General features: G+C 42.8%; 1 protein-coding gene across 1 annotated transcript in view; it reads left to right on the top strand.

The window, feature by feature from the left end:
* The window catches only part of LAMA1 (laminin subunit alpha 1), a 124,346-nt gene that overhangs the window by 79,330 nt on the left and 21,427 nt on the right, over positions 1 to 23,589 (top strand). Inside the window, exons 34-49 of the mRNA XM_057698208.1 lie at positions 546 to 635; positions 2,128 to 2,239; positions 3,662 to 3,824; positions 8,083 to 8,293; positions 8,475 to 8,591; positions 8,703 to 8,866; positions 10,809 to 10,944; positions 11,452 to 11,545; positions 13,120 to 13,236; positions 14,926 to 15,108; positions 15,416 to 15,570; positions 17,266 to 17,409; positions 18,478 to 18,611; positions 19,454 to 19,604; positions 20,359 to 20,483; positions 23,375 to 23,525. Of these exons, the coding sequence (XP_057554191.1) occupies positions 546 to 635; positions 2,128 to 2,239; positions 3,662 to 3,824; positions 8,083 to 8,293; positions 8,475 to 8,591; positions 8,703 to 8,866; positions 10,809 to 10,944; positions 11,452 to 11,545; positions 13,120 to 13,236; positions 14,926 to 15,108; positions 15,416 to 15,570; positions 17,266 to 17,409; positions 18,478 to 18,611; positions 19,454 to 19,604; positions 20,359 to 20,483; positions 23,375 to 23,525 (2,247 nt within the window). The remainder of the gene's footprint in view (positions 1 to 545; positions 636 to 2,127; positions 2,240 to 3,661; positions 3,825 to 8,082; positions 8,294 to 8,474; positions 8,592 to 8,702; positions 8,867 to 10,808; positions 10,945 to 11,451; positions 11,546 to 13,119; positions 13,237 to 14,925; positions 15,109 to 15,415; positions 15,571 to 17,265; positions 17,410 to 18,477; positions 18,612 to 19,453; positions 19,605 to 20,358; positions 20,484 to 23,374; positions 23,526 to 23,589) is intronic.

Genomic DNA, 23,589 nt, shown 5'->3' with positions numbered 1-23,589 from the left:
TTGACCTACACAGTGACTTGGGCAAGTTAATAACTGTTCTGACCCTAAACAATAATCTAACCCCTTCGAGGGTTGTTCTAAGGTTTGAATAAAATCATAGGAGTAAAGAAATTAGAAGAGTGGTGGCATAAATTAAGCATTTAATTGTTAGTAATTATAAAGGCTTTTCTTTATTTAATACTTTTGTATTTTAGGTTAATAAGCATTTTTTGAGGTGTTAGCAATTATATTGATAGTTACAATTTGTGTGACTCTGCTGTTGAAATTCAGCCAGACTCACCCAGGAATTGCAGCAGTGTCAGTTCTGCGTAACACACCAGACTTCCCATTCATATCTATGTAGGAAATACAGTGTGAGAGATGGCAGTATGGAAACAGGTTGCTGAAATCAAAACTTAAGTGAATGTGATTCATTTTATTTTTTAATGCAATTTCAAGGAAAGGAGAATTTCTTTCTGTGAACAAAAAAGGTAATAGGTGATTCTTAGTTAAGAACCAGAAGATTTATTTTGAAGCATTATAATTTGTTTCCTTTATTCTTTTAGGACTCTATATTAAAAGAAAATACACAGAAAGAACTGACAAAGATTCAGCTTGAAGGTGTCTCAGAACAGACAGAGGACTTGCAAAGGAAGGTAAGTTCTTCCCGTAAAGGGCCTGCTCCCCCCACCTCCAAGCCCTCATGAGCACTTGCACAGGGGCTGCCCGGAAGGTTCTGATCCGATGAGGTTAGCCTCTTCCTCCCAGGAGCTGTGCTCCAGCTACTTCACGCTCAAATCGGTTCTGATGCTGCTGGTTTCTGTGCTCTAGTGGGAAGAGTCTCCTGATTGAACTTCTGGTGTCCCGTCTGCCGAGGGAGGAGGCGGGCTGTCACTTCACCGTCCTCTCATTTTTCTCCTGTGAACTAGGGGTGGGCCACATGAAAAGAGGGGGTTTCTCCCCTGTCCTGGATTCACTGTACATGGTGAACACTGGGCCCCCCCCACCACGGCCCCAACACCAGTGCAGCTCCTTGTGTGGTGTTGGCAGCACTTAGGCTTCAGCCCTGTGCTTCTGATTTGTAGAGTTTGAATGCCAAGAGAGTTCGCTTTGATGTCAGCAGGGGATTATTTATTCTGCTTAGCCCATGCCAGAGGAATGGTTTCTAGTGACCAAAAAAGAATCTGCTCGCTTGCAGGTGGTGAGGGAGGCCTATTGTTAAATTTACAATTTTCACGTATGGATTTCGTGTGTAGATATGCCCATGTGCACGTTGATATGTGTATGATAGTGTATCTGTGCATATGTGTATCTTATCTCTGTCTCAGCATCCATACGCATAAACCATCATGCACCCTAAAATGTATTAGCTTGGCTCCGATTAATTTAGAATTAATGATGATGTGGGAAGAGTTTAAGGGTTTATGTGTGGGCTTTAAAGTACCTCAGCAAGCAAACATTTGGTAGAAAGTGATAAGCCGATGAAAGCAAATTCTTTCTATCCATTAAAGAAGATTCTCTTTGGATTTTGACTAGAAAACACTTTTAGCACCATTCTGAGTTACTTTGCATTCCTGGAAATCACAAATAACCTTTCTTTTCACAAACTAGAACATTCCTAATAAAAATAACAGCTGAGAATCGCTACCAGACATAATCCCACATGATCTTCGTGAAGTCCTGTGCGGCAGTAGGTTACTGATGGGGCTGGGAGGTGTTGAGTACCAGGTCTGCAGCCTGGCAGAAGCAGGCCCCTTTGCCTGACTCTGTGTCTTAACTCCTTGACTAAGTTCTCACAGTTAAGGCAAATTAGTAAGATTTTACTTTCCAGATTCTGCTTATTTGGGTCCAGAAGTGAACACGAGGTCTTCACAGTGGAGATACTTGGCGAGTCTGTCGTTTGATGGCCAATTAGGTTGCTTTTAAAAACGTACCATCTTTTCTCAGCCAGAGTGAGCAGTAGATCATTGCATGAACCACCTAGTCCATTTCTAACCCTGAACCGTCGACCCTGGCTTAGGTGATGGTGTACATCTTCACTCTGTGTCCTAGCATACGTTCTGCTGCTTAAAAGAGACAACATCTGGGGTACCAAAGCTTGCATTTCATTCAAAGTCAAACTAACTCGAGGCCTTTATTTTCCCTCAGCTGGACAGAGTGTTAACACGTAGCCAGCACGTGACCAGGGCCACCGAAAGAATCCTCGACAAGAGTCGAGGCCTCCTGATCTTTACTGAGAAGCTGCAGAAAGACGTCCAAGGTAGAGTCCTCGGAGCCTCGTCTGGTGGACTGGCTTCCTTGGTAGGAAGAGCCGTTTGCTTCACTCAGCACATGAATAGACGTGTGTGACTCACCCTGGACTCCTGGAGCCTTCCCCCTGACCACATCGTTGTCTTTCATTGAGAGTTTTATCTTTAAAAAAAATGGATGTTTCCTTTTTTCGTTTCCACATTATGGCTTACACTTGGGTCCTTAGTATAGGTAGCTATGGTGCTTCCCCATGAATTTGTCAAATGAGCACTTATTATGAATTTGTCAAATGTGCACGTTTGCCGGGTGGTGAGCTGAGGTCCAACAACAGACCACGAGAGAAGATGAAATAGAGCAGCTGGTTACTCCGGGGGTGCAGGAGGGAGTAGCCAGCCCACCTCGAGGGGCCACAGGAGTGGTCAAGGCAGGGTGCAGGCCGAGAGAGAGACAGGACCTGGAGCATGGGCCTTTATTAGGGTTCCTGCGTGGAGTGCTTTGGGGTTCCTGGGCTAAGGCCAGATGGGTCAATCCAAAGCAAAAGAGCAGGGTTTTGGTAAGTCCCTGGGGACCTTATCTAAGGGGTACACAAGGGGAAGGTGCTGGGAGACAGGAAGACTGTGGATCACAGGGGCCGTTGGGGAAGCCACATCCAGAACTGACATTTGCTTTGTCTCTGAGGCTGCATCTAGGGCGTGTGCGTACATGAGGGGCCACAGTTTAAGGTCCCTGCAGGCCACTTGGCCAAATGAAATGGACGTGGAGGCAGGGATACCATTTAGTTTAGCTAAACTCTCAACACCACTCCTTTGCCCAGATTAGGAGTTGACGGGATTTGGAGCTTCAGTGTGGTCCCAAAGTATATCCTAATATCAGAGTAATATCAGATTGGTATGTCCCATCTGAAATGGCTTTTAGAATGCTATTGTCAGTTTTTTGGCTACCAGAAATGCTTTTCTTTTTGGATTATAGAGTACGGGCATAAAAAGTACAGACTCTAATACAAATCAGACTTTAAAGGGAGAAATGTAAGGAAATTATTAGAACAAATGACATGTTTTTTAAAAAAGAGTAGTATCAAGTATTGGTGGTTCGTTCACACAGTAAATATTACTGAGTGCATCTACGTGCAAATGTTCGTGCCAAGGGTGGAGAACACTGCCCTGAACATGGTAGCCACAGCCCCTGCCCTTACAGAGCTTATGGGTCCTGGCAAAGCTGACATGAAATTAGTCAGTAATCCCAGGTTCCTGAGTGTTTTCACAGGGGATGTCCAGAGTGCATTGGGATATATGGGCTGACCTGGCCTGGCTAGAGGTTCAACCCAGTTTAGATGATCAGAGCAGGCCTTACTGGAGAAGGTTCTAGGTTATTCCATTTGAGTACTGTCCACTTTTGAGAGACTTATTCAGTGATTCATGAATTTTCTCCATAGAAATCATGGAAAAGGCAGCAAGTCTAAATCAGACCTTGGACGAAGATGTCCAGCTGCCCAGTTCTACTCTTCAGAATATGCAAAAGAACATGACATCTTTGCTGGAAATCATACAGAAAAGGAGTTTCCTGCAGTTGCACCAAAATGCCACCCTTGAACTCCAGTAAGTGCCTGAATACCATTCATGACACAACCAGTGTCATGGAACTTGGCAGGAACTTGAAAGCTGAGGTGGGGGAGGGGAAGGGAAAAAAGCTCTCGGTAGGGCAGAAGGTCACAGGAGAAGAGCTGGGCGCCGGCCCCTCCACACAGAGTAAAGTGTGATCAGTGGCAGTATTTCTATCTGTGCTATGACGTCATAGGTTCAGCTTTTCTCTGTGACCCCGAAGCAGCATTTCTACTTAGCGTGAACAAGCGAACCTCCTGATACTGTCTTTATTGAAGATGAAGTATATGCAGCAAACGTTCACGGAAGCAAACACAGGCAGTGGCGACCGCCGGAGCTGTGAGCTCTAGGACAAAAGAGTGACATCATGCCAGATTACTTGAGCTCTGTCACGCGCACTGTCATCGAAACCCACGATGTGAAATGACAGATCACAGAGACTTGTTAGACGTGGTCACTAAGAGCTTGTCATTTGCTTTCAGGCTTTTTTCTCAGTATTTTCGCACACGTATCACTTGCTGTAATAGCAAAGCTGTGTGTCTGCCTGGTTGTGATAAATGTCTTCAGCACTGGTTTAGTCACACAATACTCCATCAAAACTCCAGGCTCTGTAGTGAGAGACTTAAGCCGTTTTTAAGATATTTTGCTATTTTAAATAATGTTGTAATGAACGACAGATAAGAATCTTTCTCTATATTTCACATTATTGTCTTATCTGGATACATGTTAAGAAATGAAATCATTTAGCCGAAGAGTTTGCATTTTGAGGATTCCCAACTCACGTTGCCAAATTATTTTCTAAAAGTTTTTTAAAAACAACATCCACTTCTCCCGGCAGCACACGGGAGAGCTGAGCTTACATCTTTTTTCATCATTGAATGGGATTTTTGATGTTGTTGTTGATTTGTTAGGTGAAAAACTAAAGCAGAAACTTACTGTTGCATGAGATTTGCAGAGGGAACTAGTAATCTAATTACTAGAACATTTGTCAGAGAACTGTGGACTGGTGGAGGGAAGCACAGAGGTGGGAGAGGACCCGGGAGATGGGGAAGGGGCTGCCGCTCCTAGAGCACCTCCTCTGTGCCGGGCGGTGTGGACTTCACCCCTCACGGCCTGCGTGTGCCCATCCCACCACCTTGTCAGCTAGGAAAGATCCACGTGGAGAAACTGAGTCCCAGAGAATATTAGTAACTTCCCCCATGTTAAACCTCCAGGACAACATGAAACTTGGCCACACACCTAAATCTGTCTGACGCTAGACCCCATTATTTTCCAGCCCAAAACAATAGGAGGTACCATCTTAGACCCAATCCATAGAAGACAGGTGGGTGGAATTTCGATGGTCAGATCAGAGACCATGGCTCTGCACCTACGCTGGTTGTAATCACCTCTCCCCGGCCCTCCCCCTCCCCCGCATCTTCCATTCCCTGACTGCCTGGTGGGGGAGCCCCACAGAGAAAGACTCACACCTGCATGCAGGTGGTCTCAGGACCCGCCACGCCAGGGCACCGCACTGTCTCCCCACCTTCCTCAGCTCCCTGATGCCTCTTGGACGACATGTAGGCGTCCCTGCAGCCTCCGTCTGCACTCACCACCTCCCCCACCGGCTCCAACTCCTCCTGGGCTCTGGCTCCTCCCAGTGCCACACATGGTGGGTCATCTCATGCGTTCCCTCCCTTGGCTGCACATCCCAGGTGATGGGACTCCCTGCAGGTCCCCTGGGCATCATTTTGCAGTGATCCTTCCCCCACCAGCACTTTCCATGGTCAGTTCATTCGGTCAACAAAGTAGATTGAGCCCGCAGGTGGCCCGATTGTGCTAGGACTTGGGGACACAAAGGAGAACAATAGAGCTTTTTTGCCCACTAGGAGCTCATAGTCCAGCTGGGAAAAGTTGACTTTCTGAGTAGCAGGCGAGCAGAAGGGGAGAAGGCAGGGGCCCTCCCCAGCCTGTGTCCCCTGACCCTCATCCTGGCTAGGCCCTCCTGACACCTTTTCTCTGTCATTGTAGCTCTTCTGTTTCTATTTGGAATAGAGTTATTAATAAGATTCTTGATCTCTCTTTTTAATTTGTAAGTTAAATTATTACTACTGCGACCTTTTATTTAAAAAAAGTTTTAATTGCCTTCCCCTTGGGCCTCCACTTTCTTTCATAGATAATCCCTGTACTTGTCATTTCAAATTTCATGAATTGTTTTAGGAATTATTTCTCAGCTTTTTTATTATAACGCTTAGCAGGTTGGTAATTTATGCGGAAGTGCGGCAGTCCTACAAGCGAGAGGACTTAGCACACAAGCTAGCTGCTTATCGTGCTTGTGTCAGGGTCCCCACGGCCACCCCCACATTCAGAGTTTCACCAGGACTCCCGTGACTCAGGGCTGAGATTTCCTAGAGCAACATAAATAAAGATGCACAGCAGGTCAGGAGGAAGACGCAGAGGAGCCGGGAGGAGTCCATGCAGGCTCCCTGCACTCTCCATCCCAGGAGGGGCCACAGAGCACACTCTTCCCCCAGCAACGAAAATGCAGCAGCTGTGTGCGATGCCTGGGGAAGCATGCGTGTAGAGTTCAGCACCCGAGGTTTTCAGTTCAGGCTGGTCCCGTAGGCTCCCTGTCCCCAGCACATACCACATTCCAGACTCCCAGGAGGAAGCAGGTGTTCAGCCTAAGCCACATTGTTTGGACAAACAGTCAAGGCAGTGAGCCACCCTTATTAGTCAGAGGACAGTGGGAGCACTTGTGGACGCCAGCCGACGGCAAGCCTGGCAAGCAGGCTTTTCTAAGGGTACCTAGCTCTGGCCTGCCATCCTTTATTGCACCTTATAAATTATCCTTTGTAGCTGTTTCCCAACTGTTTTCCATGCAGGTGTCCTGGGGCCTTTCAAAAGATATTTCACTAAAAAAAGTGTCCTGTGCCCAGATAAGTTTGGAAAATACAGTGTCTTAAGGAGAGACAAGGTCTTTACTACAAGTCTTCAGGCTGATGTGTTCTGAATCTGTCAAAAGAGGCCTGGAGAACACAGCTAAACGTACAGCACCACGCAGCTCTTACTCATGGAACGTGCTTACCTGTTTGCAGCACTAGTGTTGTAGAGAAACGCAGTTTGAGAAATACGGTTTTACTGTATTAACTGAATAAATTTTACAGGAAGAAGCTAATGAAGAGTGCTTGAGTTTTTGTGTTTTTTCCTTTTAGTCTTTCAAGTCACGTATCATTTCATCTGATCACGGTTTAGATGGTAAAGTCAGTTCATAGATGAAAATTTGACCTCTATTTTTAAATTTCTTAGATACTTTCTTTAACAATATGAAGTGACAGATAAATGGCCAGACGTTAGAAATATATTGGATTTATTTGTGTGTTTCCCATGAACTTTTTAAAGTTCTTGTTGCCTGTATCATAATGCAACATCTTGCTATCATTTTTATAATCATTAAAAATCATAAGAATGTTCAAATAATTCCTGACGATGCTCTAATGGTGTCAGAGTTCAAATATGTATCTCTGGAAAAAAATTTTTTTGTGGTTTTTTAGCCCAGTGATCTGATAATCTGTGAAAGCTAAGGGTGATTTACAAGGCATTTTCCATGAAATTTTTCAAAGTTCTGACAAATTGAAGCAAGAAGTTAATGGGATATATTCAACCACTGCAAAGTTCTGTAGTATGAAAATCGTATTATTCTATACAGCTTTAAGTTTAAATTTGATTTAAATAGCATTTATGAATAGGGAAAAATGTCTTTTGATTTCCTAAAGCTTGCTTTTATCAATGGTACAAATTATCTTTCTGGCAATTTAGATTTGAAAGTTTTTATGAAATCTGTTTTTTAACTAGCTTCAGAAAAACCTTTATATTGCATAAAAACACTGGCAACTTCAGAGCAAATCACTGAAGAGTCTCCTTTTTTCAATTTCTGGCCATATGATAATGAAAGATGTCAGTTGCCATCATTCACAGACTATGGTCCCAATTTTCTGAATCAAGATTTACTGAGGTGGTTTCTTTTAATTCCATGACTAAAACATGTTAGGAGGTTTGCGAATAAAGAGAGTTTGTTAAGGATAAAGTGTAAATCTGCCATACGAATAGCTATCTGAGAAAAAATTGTTTCCCTTTTTAAGAGATCATGATATACCACTTAAGATGTCAAGAAGAAACTCAGAACAATTATGTAAAAGTTTCTTGCACTATCATTTCAATGATATGAGCTTTGCTGTTCATTTCTTACCATGTGAACTGTCTATTATTTTCCCAGGGCTGCTGAAGATTTACTGTCACAAATTCAGAAAAATTACCAGAAGCCACAGGAAGAGCTGGAGGTACTAAAAGAAGCAGTAAGCAGCCTCCTTTCAAAACACAACAGTGACGTGCAGGCCGCAGAAGAGCTCCTGGGGGAAGCAGAGGCGAAGACCCAGGAAAGCGGTCGCCTGCTGCTCCTCATCAGGGCCAACCTGCGAGAGTTCAAGGTGAGTCTTACCAGCTCTTGCCCCATTAGAGCTGGTATCAAATTCTCCCACGCAAATGATACCATTCTTAGCTTCTTAAAAAATGAGCCCAAGAGCTAACTTCAGCACATAGTGTCCGGCGCCAAGGTTCAGAAGCCAACTTGCTTTTATGAAGCATCCTTAGAGGTGATTTTTGCTACAGGATAAAAAGCTGCGCGTTCAAGAAGAACAAAACGTGACGTCAGTGCTGATTGACGAAGGAAGAGGACTGCTGGATGCTGCAGCTGCTCCCGCTAACGCTTCAGGAAAGGCTCTAGCAGTAAGTCCCAGCTCAGCCCAGCCAGCCGCCACACCCAAGGTTGCCAGAGAATCCTCAGATACATTGTTAAATAGATGCACAGGTAGTCACAACCTTAATTTCTCTCTGTAGCAGTTAGAGCATCACCGGGATGAGCTGCTTTTATGGACTGCCAAAATCAGGCACCATGTGGACAACCTGGTCATGCAGATGTCCAAACGAAGAGCGCTGGACCTTGTCTACAGAGCGGAAGATCATGCCGCTGAGCTCCAGAGACTGGCAGGCACTCTAGACAGGTGAGACCACACCCTGCAGGGATTCCACAGGTTCTGATATGTGGATCAAAGAGAATAAGCATGACTATTTTGATCACAGCATTGAGTCAAAGTCTTTTTTTGTGTGTGTGTCTGAAAATAAAGACTTCTCTTTTATTTCCATGGCAAGGAGGATTTCCTCTCATGTCTGGTAACATAGTTGACCATCAGCAGGAATGGATGATGGAAAAATGCACGCTGAACCAGATAGGAATGAAAACAAACATTATGCTGTGATATCAAGCCATCGAAGCCTTAAGTACCTACCTGGTGCTCAGGACTTTATTATTAGGTTGCATAGGTACAGAACCAGATATTGATTGCTTTACACACCTTGCCTTCTTGAAGCTTGTGATGCGGCTGGCTTTATGCGTGGATGCAGGTTGAGGTTGCGCACTCTGGACTATTAGAAGTGTTGGGAGTCTATTTTCCGATTCTGAAAGATACCATCTCCATTATTTTCTACTGCCTAAAAGTCTACCATTGTACTGTCATTATTTTAACATATACTTTTGGATATTTGTCAAATATATCCTCAGCTTATTAAATGTGCCTTTAAATGAGAAGCACAGCTTTAGGCCAGTAGTTCCCCAAGTGTTGCAGGAATAGCCTAGGGAACTTCAAAATACTGATGGCTGTGTCCCTTTTCCCCTCCCGCATTCCCCAAAGACTGTGGGTTGTGAGCTGTGCTTTTAATTTTTTTTTGAAGATCTTCAGGTGATCTAATGTGCAGCAAATGAGGTAATCGGGGTTTAAGGCCTTATTAATGACTTACATAATATTGTTAGTCAGTTAAATTTATTTCTTTAGAATTTGTTATAAATTATGAGTGGAAAAAGTCTGGACACACTGGGAATGTGTGTGTTTCTGTGTGTTGGGTGTGTTTTGTGGAAGGAGAAAAATAAACATTTTTCCAAGTTGAGGGATGCTGCCATAAAAGAGTAGCTCACACAGGGACAGTGATTAAAAACCATGTAACATAGACTCGCATAAGTTATGTGCTGCACTGAGCACTACCACCTGCGTCTGCGGTCGGAATCAGAAAATGGAATTACATACACGGTTCTTCTCTTTTCCTCAGCTTTCATCATTTCCCAAAAGAGAAAAGGATGTTCTGACCACAGGCATAGCTACAACAAAATATTTATTACTTAGTATGAGTAGTAAAAGCAATTTGGTGTGACATGTAAAATTACATTATCTTTTATTTATGTCACTGAGTTTTGCCAATCAAGTAATAACAAGTAATAACTGCTGGTGTCTGGTTTGGGAATCACTCAATAACCTCAGGAAGAAAATGAAGTGGGTTACTCAGCAGGCAAAGATGTGTCAATTGTCAGATTTCATTTTGAAGCTAGAGCAAGCTGGATGAAATTGCACCATTACCAACTGGCAAGTTCCTGAGTGATTTGCCCACTTATAAGAGTGAAGTTCAGATGATTGAAATATTATCTGATCCTCCTCCAAAACCCCTAGTGAATTTCATCAAATGATCTATACTATTTGAGGAGAAAGATTCAGCATCCTCATATATGCTTAGGAAAGCTTTTTTTTTTTTTCTTTTAATTAACACGTGCGTAGCAGGAGTGATTACAATCAATGCTAACATACAGTGGCACCCCAGACACAGGCAGGGGGTTTGAACAGAGATCAAAGAATGGATGGTTTAAAAGATGGGACACAGCAATCGTCTCTTCTTTGGGTGTTAATTAAACACCCAGAGTTCCTTGTGTTACTGAGACAGTGTGGCTACTCGTTCTTAAGATTACGTTTGGAATTATATGGGAATCCACATATTGACACAGAATATTGTCTTCCTTGTTGATGGTGCTTCTCTAAGGGGGAAGAAACTGGGGGGTCTTAAGAATAGTGGGCAAGTTCAATTGAGTTGATTGTAAAATCTCTAAATATGCTGATTTCACAGTGGCCTTGGAAATGTTAGACATGTGTCCCTGAATGCGACCAGTGCAACCCATGTCCATGCCAACATCCAGAGCCTGGTTGAAGAATCAGAGAAGTTGGCAAAAGATGCTCTCAGGACTGTGAGCAAGGCGGGCACGGTAAGAAATGCCCCACGGGCTTCCATGTGTGCCTGCCTTTTCTGGGCACTGTGGGGGAGTGGTCCTTCCATGAGGTGCTTGAGCAGAGATGCAGTATCTTAAATTTATGGCTGTCAACATTCTTTTCTGGTAGGATCTGTTTAAGGCTTCTGTCATCATGTGATGTAAGTTCTCATTCCCTAAGTCATAAATAATTCTTAGGACAAAAATGAAAATGCTACTTGATATCTACTTGAGACAGCTTTCCTTACCCAATCTTCATTTAATGACTGGTTTTTGTGTTTAAACATTTAAAAATGGCTGTGTTCTTTCTCTTTAGCCACAAATTAGAACATACATTAAACACAAGATAGGACAATTTAAATTGTCCCTACTCGCTATCTGGTCGACTTCCTTGTTTGGAACTACACTGGAGGCTATTCTGGTAGAATGGAGGTGCTTTCTCCACTTCCAGCAGGATTCCAGCCCGCCCTCCGGTTGCCATGTTTAAGTTGTTCAATTTTACAGGCCTCAGAATCTCTTGTTTTGAATGGGAAAGCAGCTCTCCAGCGCAGTTCTGAATTTCTAAGAGAAGGCAAGAGCCTGAGCAGAAAGCACGGAGGTCAGTTTCCAGCTCGGACTGTGTTGATATCAGAGTGATTGTGGACACATCTCTGAACACGCTTCCAAAACATTCGTCTTTCCTGGAGCAATTTGAAGCTTAACATTTCTTTGTCACAATAATATTCCAATTTTCTATCATAGAGGCATCATGTAATTTTTATCTTAGTGATATCTCGTTGTAATGTGCAGTCCCCTCCAATCTTCCATAGACTCGGTCAGTCTTGCCCGAGAACCAAACCCTCCACTGGCTGCTTTAGCGCTTGAGCCCTGGCGTTTGTCAGGTTCTCTGTGATTTCATGTGCTTCTCTATTCATTTCTCAGGGCTTCACAGTTTCTTGAAGGGATGTTTGATTCTGCTTGTGTCTTCTTCACAGGCCTAATGTAATGTTAGACTCATGGTAGGGTCTCATTAAATAATTATTGAATTAAATCATTATTGATGTATCTATTAAAAAAATACCTTTGCAATTTCGTTTTTCCTAAGAGTTTCAGTAAGCAGTTTTGGGCATATGTAAGAGTTATCCAGTAAGCATAACACAAAATGGCAGAGGAATCTGTTGTGTAAGAGAAACATACAAGTTTAATAACATATAGTATACCTATCACCTTAATATACTCGAATACATCCAAAATACTGGTTTTTCCTACGGGGCCATAAACAAGGCTCATACCCCTTAGACTATGTCCACGTCCAGTCTGGACCCTTCCACAGCTGTCTGAGCCAAGGGCTTGGATAGGTGCATATTTTTTATTTCTCTGTGAATGACACAATTTAGAATTGATGTGTCATCTCATAATATAAAAAGTCTGTAATTCTTAATCATAAATCATTTAACACAAACTCTAGCATCACTGTTGATGCACTGTGGCTTTAGTTTACATAACTAAAGGCACTTTGTAGGCCATGAAATAGTGAACTTTCTGGCAATTAAAATTTTAGGCAGAACCATCATATTCATCAAGGATTTTATCAATAATTTATTTTCTAGCCAGGTGTTCAGAATCTAAATGTGATTGCATATTATGAAGATCACTCTGTTTTTTTTATAACGTCAGAATGCCAGCAATTTTAAAAGGAAAAGCTTTGATCCAACATCTTTGATCAAACTTGAAGGAGGATGAGTTGAATGCCTGTTGGGTGGTCAGAAGGGAGCAGGAGAGGAGGGCAAGGGCGCTGGCCGGGAAGCAGGTATGGGACTGAGAAGAGCGTTTGTTTGGAGTCTTACAACCCAGGGGACAAAGGCAGCCAAGATTTGGGTGTGGATAGGATGTTAGTTAAGGCCGAGTGATTTAAACACAGGTCTTCACCCTGGAGCTCTAATTAAATTGGACATGAATTTAAGATGAAATATTAGCGAGAAGGGAAACAAAGTAGAAAAAAATGATCAAGTAAGCCCCAAAACACACAATTTGTAGAATGAGTAGTGCTAAGTCTTGCTGGAAAAACTTTCAATATTTGGGGTCTCTGTAGAAAGCTGCTGATTTTATAGATGGGTCAGGAATGATAAAACTGTCGTCTAGGTAACTTTTTAGGGCTAGCCTAAAAGGGAACACTTTTTCCCCTTTAAATAGGTTTCGCACGGGAACTGAGCGAATTGAAAAACACTGCGAAGAGATTTCAAGAGAATGCTGATAAAATTACCAGGCAGACCAATGAATCACTCCTGATACTTAGAGCAATTCCTGAAGGTAAGTGGAAAGGGGGTTCTTGATTTAATTAATGTCTTCTCATTGCAAAACCCTTACTCATGACCATGAGGAAGACCTGTCTCAAGCCTGATGAAGAGCCTTCACCTGAAAAGAGACCAAGATTGACAGAGTTTCCACTTGCAGAAGAATATGGTTTGGAAGTGAAGATCACTATGGTTTTCTTTTTAACATCAGAACACCTGCATTGAAGTAGCAGAATTATACTCTGAAAAACAAAAGCTTTAGATTCTTTATGCGACCATATTAATTGCTTACTTTTAAAATGGGCCTGAGATGAAAGAAGGGCCATTCAGAGACGCCAGCAAGTAAAGAAGCTGGAATGTTCCTGCTTTAGGGGGAAATGCTAGATTTATTATAAATGTGGGAAATTAGAGAATTCTTGCTTGGAAATTAAAGGAATCTTCCTCTGTGAGGCGATAAGCATTCTAAAATAGATCACTTTAATATTGTTGGTTTGGAAATGTGGTGTTCATTAAAATTTTAAATAGGATAACTTTTTAAAAGTATAACACAGGTGAGTTGTGCTGTGGCGCATTATTTATTTTACATTCCTTCAACCTTTTCTTTTTTCTTAATAGGATTTTTTAAAAAGTCTTACGAGATACCCAAACATCTCCAAAGGTCTTCTATCTGCTTCACTTTATAAGCATGAAAATTACTGTGAGGAGCTGGACTTGGGGCACTTTGAACTGACTTCTTACCTTAAATCAGTGGAGCATTTTCTGATCTGGAAATTTCTTTTTCTTTTATTTATCTGTTTTTAAGGATAAATGGTGTATGTTGATCAAACACTCCAAAATAAATTTTTATTTGGAAGCAATTTCAAACTTGCAGAAAAGTTGCAAGAAGAGTAGAAAGAACACCTGTATACCCTTCATCCAGCTTCTTTTATTGTTACGCTTTGCCCCATTTGTGATTAAACACTTTAAAAATGAATGAGTGCCTTTAAAAATATATATATATATCACCCAGATTTTCTCAAATAACTGAATTCCACTTTATCTTTAGTGACCGTTTAGTTTTTGTTGTGCTGTTAATTGCAGCAGCCAGTCGATGTTGTGGGAAACTACACTTCTTCCAGCCTGGGACACTTCCATGTTGCCTACAGATTTAAGTTCCCAAACCTTCTTATCTAGACATGGAACGATTTGGAGATGGCGTTAATGACTATGAGAAGGAAGTGATAGGCAAAGGACCAAAGAAAGCAGTTTAGATTATTAACATATAAGACATTGACACATAGCATCTTGTTGTGATTTGAAATCATATTTCAGTATGGAGGGTTGCCACCAAAAATATTTCATTCATCTGTAAAAGGAAGCAGTAGAGCATATGATACGCAGCCTTAATATGGCCACTACAAACAGAAGCCCTGGGAACTTCCCTGGTGGTCCAGTGGGTAAGACTCTGTGCTCCCAATGTAGGGGGCCTGGGTTTGATCCCTGGTGGGGGAACTAGATCTCCCATGCTGCAACTAAGACCCGGCGCAGCCAAAATAAATAATTTTTAAAAAGAAAAAAGAAAAAAAACCAAAAGCCCCCATTTGTGTTCAACAACCAGTAAGAAATTCTGTAACATGTTTCTGTGTGAAATTACATTCGTCATGGTTTTATGGTTTTCTCCGTATATAACCACCAGAGTGCATGCTTGCATATAAATTTATTTCAGGTATCAGAGACAAAGGCACCCGAATCAAAGAGCTGGCCACATCTGCAAATCAGAGTGCTATGAGCACGCTCAAGAATGTCGTGGGGCTGAGCCAGAAGCTGTTGAGTACATCCACGGACCTGTCCAGGGTTAACGCCACGTTACGAGAAACAGACGAACTCCTCCGTGACTCCTCAATGACCAGTAGGTCGTGGTCTCCCCTCCCCTTAGGAAAGTCTGCGGCAAGCCACTTGAGCTTGCCCAGGGCCTGGCGACTTGTTTGCAAACAGCAGTCCTAAAAGATAAACATGCACCAACATCTGGATTTGCATTTATAAAAAAGAGAAGGGCCTTGGGTAATGCCTTGTGCTGGTGCATTTTTCATATATTTACCAAAATGTGAAGGATTTGATGATTAGGATATTCTAGTTTATCCAGTGTACTAGTAATGACCAGTTCATTTCTCTTGTTTCCTCTCTCCCGCCATCTTTCTCGCCACCTCATATTTTAGCTTTGTTAGCTGGCAGAAAAGTCAAAGATGTGGAAACACAAGCCAACCTTTTATTTGATCGGCTGAAGCCTTTGAAGATGTTAGAAGAGAATCTGAGCAGAAACCTATCAGAAATCAAACTTCTGATCAGCCAGGCCCGGAAACAAGCGGCGTCTGTGAGTGTGGGGCCCGGCGGCTCTCAGGAGCGCCCAGCACTCCCGCAGCTGCGGCTCCTGCAACTGCAAGTCCCAGAGGCCTCCTGGGCAGTGGGCATTGGGTCACACTTTCTACTGACCAGCTCTCAGTAACCCCAGGTTCCTCACAGCCTTGTCTCCAAGTAGATTTAAAGCCTTGTCATATATATTTACATTTTGTCATATATATTTACATTTTCTTTGATTCCCGCTTTTGTTCGGTGTGTTTCAGAACGTTGTTAGCAAAGAGATCTCGTGTCCTTAGGAGATTTATCGTCATGGCTTAGATTTATAGACCTGCAGCAATTAGCTAAATGGCGCAGAACACGTTGGATCTAAGTGTCAGCATCACGTGAAGTCTCATTGGTTGTATATGGTGTTATTTCCATCATTTTACCAGCTTGGTGTTACCATAATCCAAGTACCCTCCAGAATGTTCATGCAGTGTGGGCCTCATGTCTAGGATTCTGACAAAACAGCTTGTATCACACGATTGCTGCACAAATCCAGGTCACTAACTGCATAAAACACACAATGTCCTCGGCACACGGCATTGGCCGTGCACTAAAGGAGAGGTGTTTCAGGGAAACAAGACTTGAGAGAATATCATTTGTCATGCTCCTGGGGACCTGTAGACAATAAATGTGACCTCTGGTCTAATGTTTATCTTCCTGAAGCTTCTAGCCAAGAAAAAGGAGCTCTGGATTCTTTGATCTCTGAGTGACCTCACTTTGGGAAAAGGGCTGTAGATTTATAAGATCTCTGGTTTCCATCTGTTTTAGTTCCAGTCACCAAATAAATGTAAACCCAACAGATGGTTCCAAATGCTCTGGTTAATATAAACTTATAACCTTGGAAGTAAATATAAGGATTATATGCAAGTAATTACTTATCAGAGAAATATGTAAGTGAAATAAGTGCTCTATAAATATTTGCTGAATAAGTAGATCCACCCTCCGTTTGTTCCATAAATGATCATCAAATATCCTCTCTGTGTCAGGTGTAAGATTCCAAAGTTATTTGGATAAGCTCCTTTTCTTTTTTTTTTTTTAATTTTTTAATTTATTTTATTTACTTATTGGCTGCGTTGGGTCTTTGTTGCTGCACACGGGCTTTCTCTAGTTGCTGCGAGCGGGGGCTACTCTTCACTGTGGTGCGCAGGCTCCTCATTGTAGTGGCTTCTCTTTTTGTGGAGCATGGGCCCTAGGTGCGTGGGCTTCAATAGTTGTGGCACATGGGCTCAATAGTTGTGGCTCACAGGCTCTAGAGCACAGGCTCCGTAGTTGTGGCCCATGGGCTTAGTTGCTCCATGGCATGTGGAATCTTCCCAGAGCAGGGCTCGAACTCGTGTCCCCTGCATTGGCAGGTGCGCCACCTAGGAAGTCCAGCTCCTTGTCTTTGAGGAATTAAATCTCACATGATAGAGTTCCCTACCTAAAATTCCCTTTTAACCCCATGATTGACTTTTCCATATTAAAATATTTTACCAAATACAATGTTTCAGCACCATCTGATTTTCACCTTATGAGACACAAAGCACTGTTGATCATCCAGAGAGGAGACCTGCTAGCAGTGAGGGTCTGGAACGGAACAGCACTGCTGAACTCCAGGTGTGCTGCCAGTGTGGCCCTAAATGATTTCTAGGCACTTAGGGACACTCCCCTTTTCCGTCTACAGATCAAAGTTGCCGTGTCTGCAGACAGAGACTGTATCCGGGCCTACCAGCCTCAAATTTCTTCCACCAACTACAACAGCCTAACACTAAATGTGAAGACAAGCGAACCTGACAACCTTCTCTTCTACCTGGGGAGCAGCACCAGTGTGAGTGTGACCCACATAAGCAACGTTGAGTCTCTTAGGACAGAGTATATTTTCTGAATTGGTTAAAAAAAAACCAGTGTCTTTGTGAAATCACTAATTCTTCTAAGAGAACTAATCTTTTGCTAAACTAGTAACATGAGATTAAAAATAAACTACAGAACGGAATGCCTGTGAGGAGGAGAGTGGCATTTATAAAAAGTGCCTCCCTCTGCCATCTTAACTGTGAGCTGTGGGGACAGAGCTTTTCTTAATGTCTCCTGCGACCTCTGAAGCCACGGAGTTTCGCTTTGGGTCTGTCGACCTTGGCAGCTGTTGCCAGGAGTGGAGGCGTGTACCCCAAGGAGCACATCAGAATTGCCACGCTTCCCCCAGGCTCTCCCATCCACCAAGATTCCCGAGGTTCCCAGAGGGCAAGTTCCCTGTGGAAGACCGTTGATCCTTTTGGCTGCATCACTGGGAAGAGATCAGAAACCTTGCGTGTGTTAGGGCAGAAAATGTTAGCAAGCACGCATACCATCTGAAATGCCTTCTTAAGAGACAAGGTGCAAAGCACAGGCAGGTCCGTGATGTAGGATTTCATGGTTCCTGTCTTGTTGCATGTCTCACGTTCAGGCATTGCCTTCTTAGACTGGGCAAACAGACAAGTGCAGTGCCTTCCCTGACGACCCGGGTAGAGGCTGGTGACCCTCAGTGAGTTTTCTTGGAGAACTTCATGGGAGGCTTCATGGAGGGCCATGCTGGGCAAGGGTGATGGGCGCTGGTGGCCAACGCTGGCCACCGTCTCCAATACCGACGCTTGGGTCATGCACAGCTCTGGGGAGGGGAGCATGTAAACACAAGACGACCTTTTTTATTTTTTTTAATTTTTTTTTATTTATTATTTTTTGAAGTACACCAAGTTCAATCATCTGTATTTATACACATATTCCCGTATTCCCTCCCTCCCTCCCTTAAAAAAAATTTTGAGAATAGAGAAACTGCTGTAAGAACTCATCCTTTAAAGTGTTTTGGTAGCCATGCACACAGTCTGGCATGTGAACTCATCTCCACTCATGGCCCACACCCCAGGCTGATTTCCTGGCAGTGGAGATGCGGCGAGGGAAAGTGGCCTTCCTCTGGGATTTGGGCTCCGGTTCAACACGTTTGGAATTCCTAGACTTCCCGATTGCTGACAGCAAATGGCACAGCATCTATGTAACCAGGTAGCAGAGAACCTTCTCTCTGAGCAGCTCGCTTTTTTAAACTGCATCTTATAAGTAATTACATGTTTGTAACAGCATATAATGGTCTTTGAAATTTCTGGGAAATCAGATTATAGTAAAGAATACTTGGTTTAGATTAACTGCAGAAATAATTTTTTTTCATTATTATATTCTCATTATTTCTTAATAAACTTTGTTACCAAAACCAACAATCAAAAGAAGAAAAAAGTTAAAAGTTTATGCAACCTTTAGCAGTTAGGTCTAAGTCTGCGGCAGCCAACCCAGTAAAATGTTTTCACCCCAGCAGAGGGGAGTAAAGTGCAGTGTGGCAGAGATGCCACATGGCTGGCAGTGGTACAAGAAGGACAGAAGTTGAGGGTACAAGTAGGGGATGCGTTTTCTCAAAATTCAGGCACGAAGCAAGCCCCTCTCCAGAGGCAACTGCTGTTAAGCAGCTATAGGTATATCTTTCTTTTCACTTTTCTGTAATATCACAGTTGGTTGTTGATGGTGTGCTGTGGGAATTTATGATTGTTACTTTGTTATTTGAAAAAAAATGGGGTAATAATAAAGGCAGTAGACTGTTCCAAATATATTTAGTCCGTTATCTGTAACTATTTTAAGCAAGGAGGTAACATGGTGGAATTTACGTTTTAAGAAGAAATACTCCACAAGATCTTGGAGTGCAACCTAGGGGCAGGATGGGCAAGCCTAGAAGCAGAGAGACCAGCCGGAGACCTGGGCAGAAGCAGATGGCCACTGCACGTGAAGCAGATATGTATGTGTGTGGACCGACTTGCAATTCTGAAAGGGCTCTTTTTGCAATTCTTTGTGACCCTTAGGTTTGGAAACATTGGTTCGTTGAGTGTAAAGGAAATGAGTGCATCGCAAAGGCCACCACCCAAAACAAGTAAATCCCCTGGAACAGCTAATGTTCTGGATATAAACAACTCAACACTAATGTTTGTTGGAGGGCTTGGAGGACAGATCAAGGTAACCTTCTGAACGCTCACCTAAACAGGGCTGATTGGCTGATTTTACCAATATATAAAATGAATGTGTTTAAATTTCTGAAAACATTCTAGGCAGATGAAGATTTTCCTGCTTCTGTTGTTTAATGACAGTTCATCTGCAGAGTTGGATTGGTTTTTTGTAAAAGATTATGCTTAATAAATAGTAAAAAATGGAAAAGAAGCCCATGGTTCATTTTACCACTCATTTTTACCCCCAACAACTAAAGAGGAAATTCAGTATTCCACATGAATTTCTGTAAACTCCTTTATCTCTATTCTAACTCTAGTGGTAGACTAACAATAATTAGTGGTTAGTGAAAGAGCCCATCGTATATTTCATTACATCAGTTATCCTCTCACCCAATAGACGTGAGTCACCTGGACTTGGTTCAATGCTCTAAAATGAGAGTAGGGGTCCGTCCCAGTTCCCACCAGGTCCTCACCACTGACCAAATTCTTTGAGTCTCTTTCCTCATTTGTTAAAGGGCCTTCTCTCCAGTGACCCTTGTAACTGACACGAGCTTTGAGATCCAGTTCTGCTGTCACTCATTCTAAGATTCCAATTCATAATTGGAAGAAAGTCCAGTGATTACAAACTGGTCACTTTCCTGGATGTTGTTTTCTCACAATTTGGATCCATTAGATTTTAGCTCCCAAGGAAGAGTTTTGTGCACTTAAAGAATATATTTCTTTTCACCAAATATACATGAATCATGTTTGTTTGTTTACATTAGAAGTCTCCTGCTGTGAAAGTTACTCATTTTAAAGGCTGCATGGGAGAGGCCTTCCTGAATGGACAGTCGATTGGCCTGTGGAACTATATTGAAAGGGAGGGGAAGTGCCATGGCTGCTTTGGAAGGTAATGTGCCCCACGAGTAACACGTAAGATGCTAACAAGCACAGTAACTCCGTCCCAGGAGAAGGTTCGAGTTGCAACATTCCCCAGACTCATTTGACCCTGAACTCTTTTTAAAAAGGAGTATTCCAGAGCTGCTTGTGTTCCATAGAATATACTTTGCACGTGCTGATACACAAGCTCTGCCTTAGGTCTACATTTATAAATGGATTAAACTGTCTTCATTTTAGATAAGTGCCCGTATCTATTACACAAAAACTTTAGCTCAGTGAGTTTTAAAGTACTTCTAGCAACTGAATCCATTTGAGCAGGCCAGTAATTAAAATTCATTGTGCTTTTTACCTTTGTGTGTAATTTTCCAATATTAAATCATTCATGTGGTCCATTGATGTCCTTTAGATTTAAAAAAGGTTTTTCTCAATATGATCATTTACTTTCAACTTTGATTTGTTACCAAGTAAGCTAAGTGATTTTTTTAATCCCTCTTTGAATATACCTATACTTCTTTAACGTGGTATCAGCATATGTTTATGATTATGAACAATCTCTCAGATGCTTAAAGGATAGTATAAAATAAACCATTGATTCTAACCCTTCACATCCAAATATGGGGGAGAAAAACCATTTCATTTAGTCAGCAGGCCTTTATGCTTGTATTAGTTTTGAGTGGCTGCTGGAGTAGAGCGTTGGCTGCACGGCTGACCTTTGACGGGACAGCCATCTGTTTCTGGGCCCTCTGCTCAGTACTGGCCACGCAGCCTCAGTCACCCGACCTTATCTCCTCCGATGTCTCATGGTCTAGGCAAAAATACCTAAAATACTTTTTTTGGTGGTAACATAAAAAAGAGCTCTGAGCTGTGGGGGCAACGGTAGGTGGAGATCCTAGGCGTGGGGCCGGAGTGAGGCCTCCTCCCTCATGTGACAGCTGCACAGAGTGTCACAGGTCCCTATCTCGTGAGTGAGATGTTGCATCAGAGCAGTCTAGTCACTCTTCCAGGGTCACAGGGCTGAGAACTGGGGGGCAGGGAGTCTGCCCAGGCCTGCTGACTGCAGGGCTCCCCCCGTAAACGCTGGGCACGGAGCGGAGCTGGCCGTGAAGTGCTGTGGCGGACCCTTTGTCATTTGTCCCCGCCTCTTATCCAGGCAGGGGCTTGGAGCCGCCTTCCTGAGGCCCAGCTGGGGAAAGGCACGTGGGCCTCGCGGTTACAGAACGGAAGCCTGACCCACAGGGAACAAGCCCCAGAGATGTGCCGCTGACCCCAGGGACGTGACCTGCTCAGGAGAATCGCATTCAGTCGTCATTTCCTCTGTATTCATTCATCTCTCTTGGTGGCCACCTGATTTTCGGGCAGGCCCTGCTGGAGGAGAGGTGTCAGAAGCAAAGACGCCGCCTTCCCCAGAACAGGGAACTCAAAAGCTCTGGGGGGGAAGAGGGCAGACGCATTTCTGGAATTCCGTTTGAAACCTGGCCTCACATTTTCGTGGCTGTTTTCTTAGGCAAGGAACTTAATCTTTGAGTCTCAGCTTTTAATAGGCAAAATGGGACCCCACTGAGGACCTCTGAACACAGCAGAATACTCAGAGCTAAACCAGAGCAAACATTTGCTATGTATCAAGCACCATCTGAAGAACTTTAAATGTATTAAATCATGTATAGTCCTTCCAGAGAGGTTCTATGGTTACCCCTAATTTACAGATGAAGGGAATGAGACACAGAGGGGTTAGGTAACTTTTCTGAGGTCACACAGCTCGTACGTTGGGGAGCTGGGATTTGAACCCCAGCAATCTGGTTCTAGAATCTGTGTCCTTAGCTACATGAAACTGATGGCCAAAAGATAAAGCAATGGGGCATGTTTCTAGGAGGCCGCAGTTTTAAGAATGAAGAAATTGAAAATTAGGCCATAGTTTCTTTATGCAGAGTGCATTTTCCTTGAGTTATACTTCCTTATAAGAGATCTCAAGGCAGAAATTTTTAGAAAAAGCAAGACTATAGGAAGCTATAAATCTGAAACCTCAGGTTTTACAAAGCATTGCTACATTTTGTTTTGTTAATGGAAACAATTTCACTGTTGGGTTATTGTGTCCCTGCTTGGAGATGTGACACTGAGTTTAGTTATTATGCCTTCAACTGGGAAAAGGGCAAATTTATACCCCCCAAAACACCCTCATCTAATTCACGCTCAAGCCCTATGACATTCCAGAAAAGTACTTTTTGAACATAATAATGATATGTTCCAAGTACTTTGTACTTGAAGAGTGAATCAAGTCAGCTTTTTGAGGCTGGGAAAAACCAGAAAACACTTATCTGAGGAGTGCTGAGGTTCACGGTAAATAACTGCTGTAAGCTCAACCTGCAGATTTTTGAGATTCATTTTGATCGATGACATTTTTGTAAACGGATCCTTCTGGAACATTGGTCCATACTTGTTTTATATCATTAGTCCAGTTTAGCTGATGAATTCGTTAAAACCAGCACAAGTTGATAAATGCCAATATAAAATTTATTCTGAAAGTGCTGGAATTAAGAAAGGACATTAATGGAAACTAGACATTAAGGGACATCAAAGTCACATTAAAGGAAATTAGAACAAATAAAAATCTAGTCACTAAGTAGAACTATTTATAGCTGTAATCCATCCTTTGAGGGAATTTCTTTTTCCTATAGTGAATACTGCCTACATTCACTTTCGTTCCCTTATAGAGCGACTGGGTGCTTGTCTCGCATAATCTCATGGGGAGCATATTTTAAGATATTATGACGTACACTTGTTATCCAATTATGGAAATGAATGTGCTATCACGATTTTTGGGAGGAGGAGCTCAGTAAAAGTACCGCATGTTCTCTGTAACTACTTTCCTAGGAGTAGGTTGTATTTCACCTTCTCTCCTTGCAGCCCCCAGAATGAAGATGCGTCTTTCCATTTTGATGGGAGTGGCTATTCCGTCGTGGAGAAGACGCTCCGGGTCACTGTGACTCAGATAATTATGCTTTTTAGTACCTTTTCACCGAATGGGCTGCTTCTCTACCTGGCTTCAAATGGCACCGTAAGAGTCTTTATAGGGCCCTGAGCCCTACTGTGTGTATACAGTTGGATTGATCTGAGGATAT

The sequence above is a fragment of the Hippopotamus amphibius genome, chromosome 11, assembly GCF_030028045.1.
Source record: "Hippopotamus amphibius kiboko isolate mHipAmp2 chromosome 11, mHipAmp2.hap2, whole genome shotgun sequence".
Taxonomy (NCBI): Eukaryota; Metazoa; Chordata; class Mammalia; order Artiodactyla; family Hippopotamidae; genus Hippopotamus; species Hippopotamus amphibius.
Note: the sequence above shows the minus strand (reverse complement) of the source record. Positions and strands in the feature narration are given on the sequence as shown.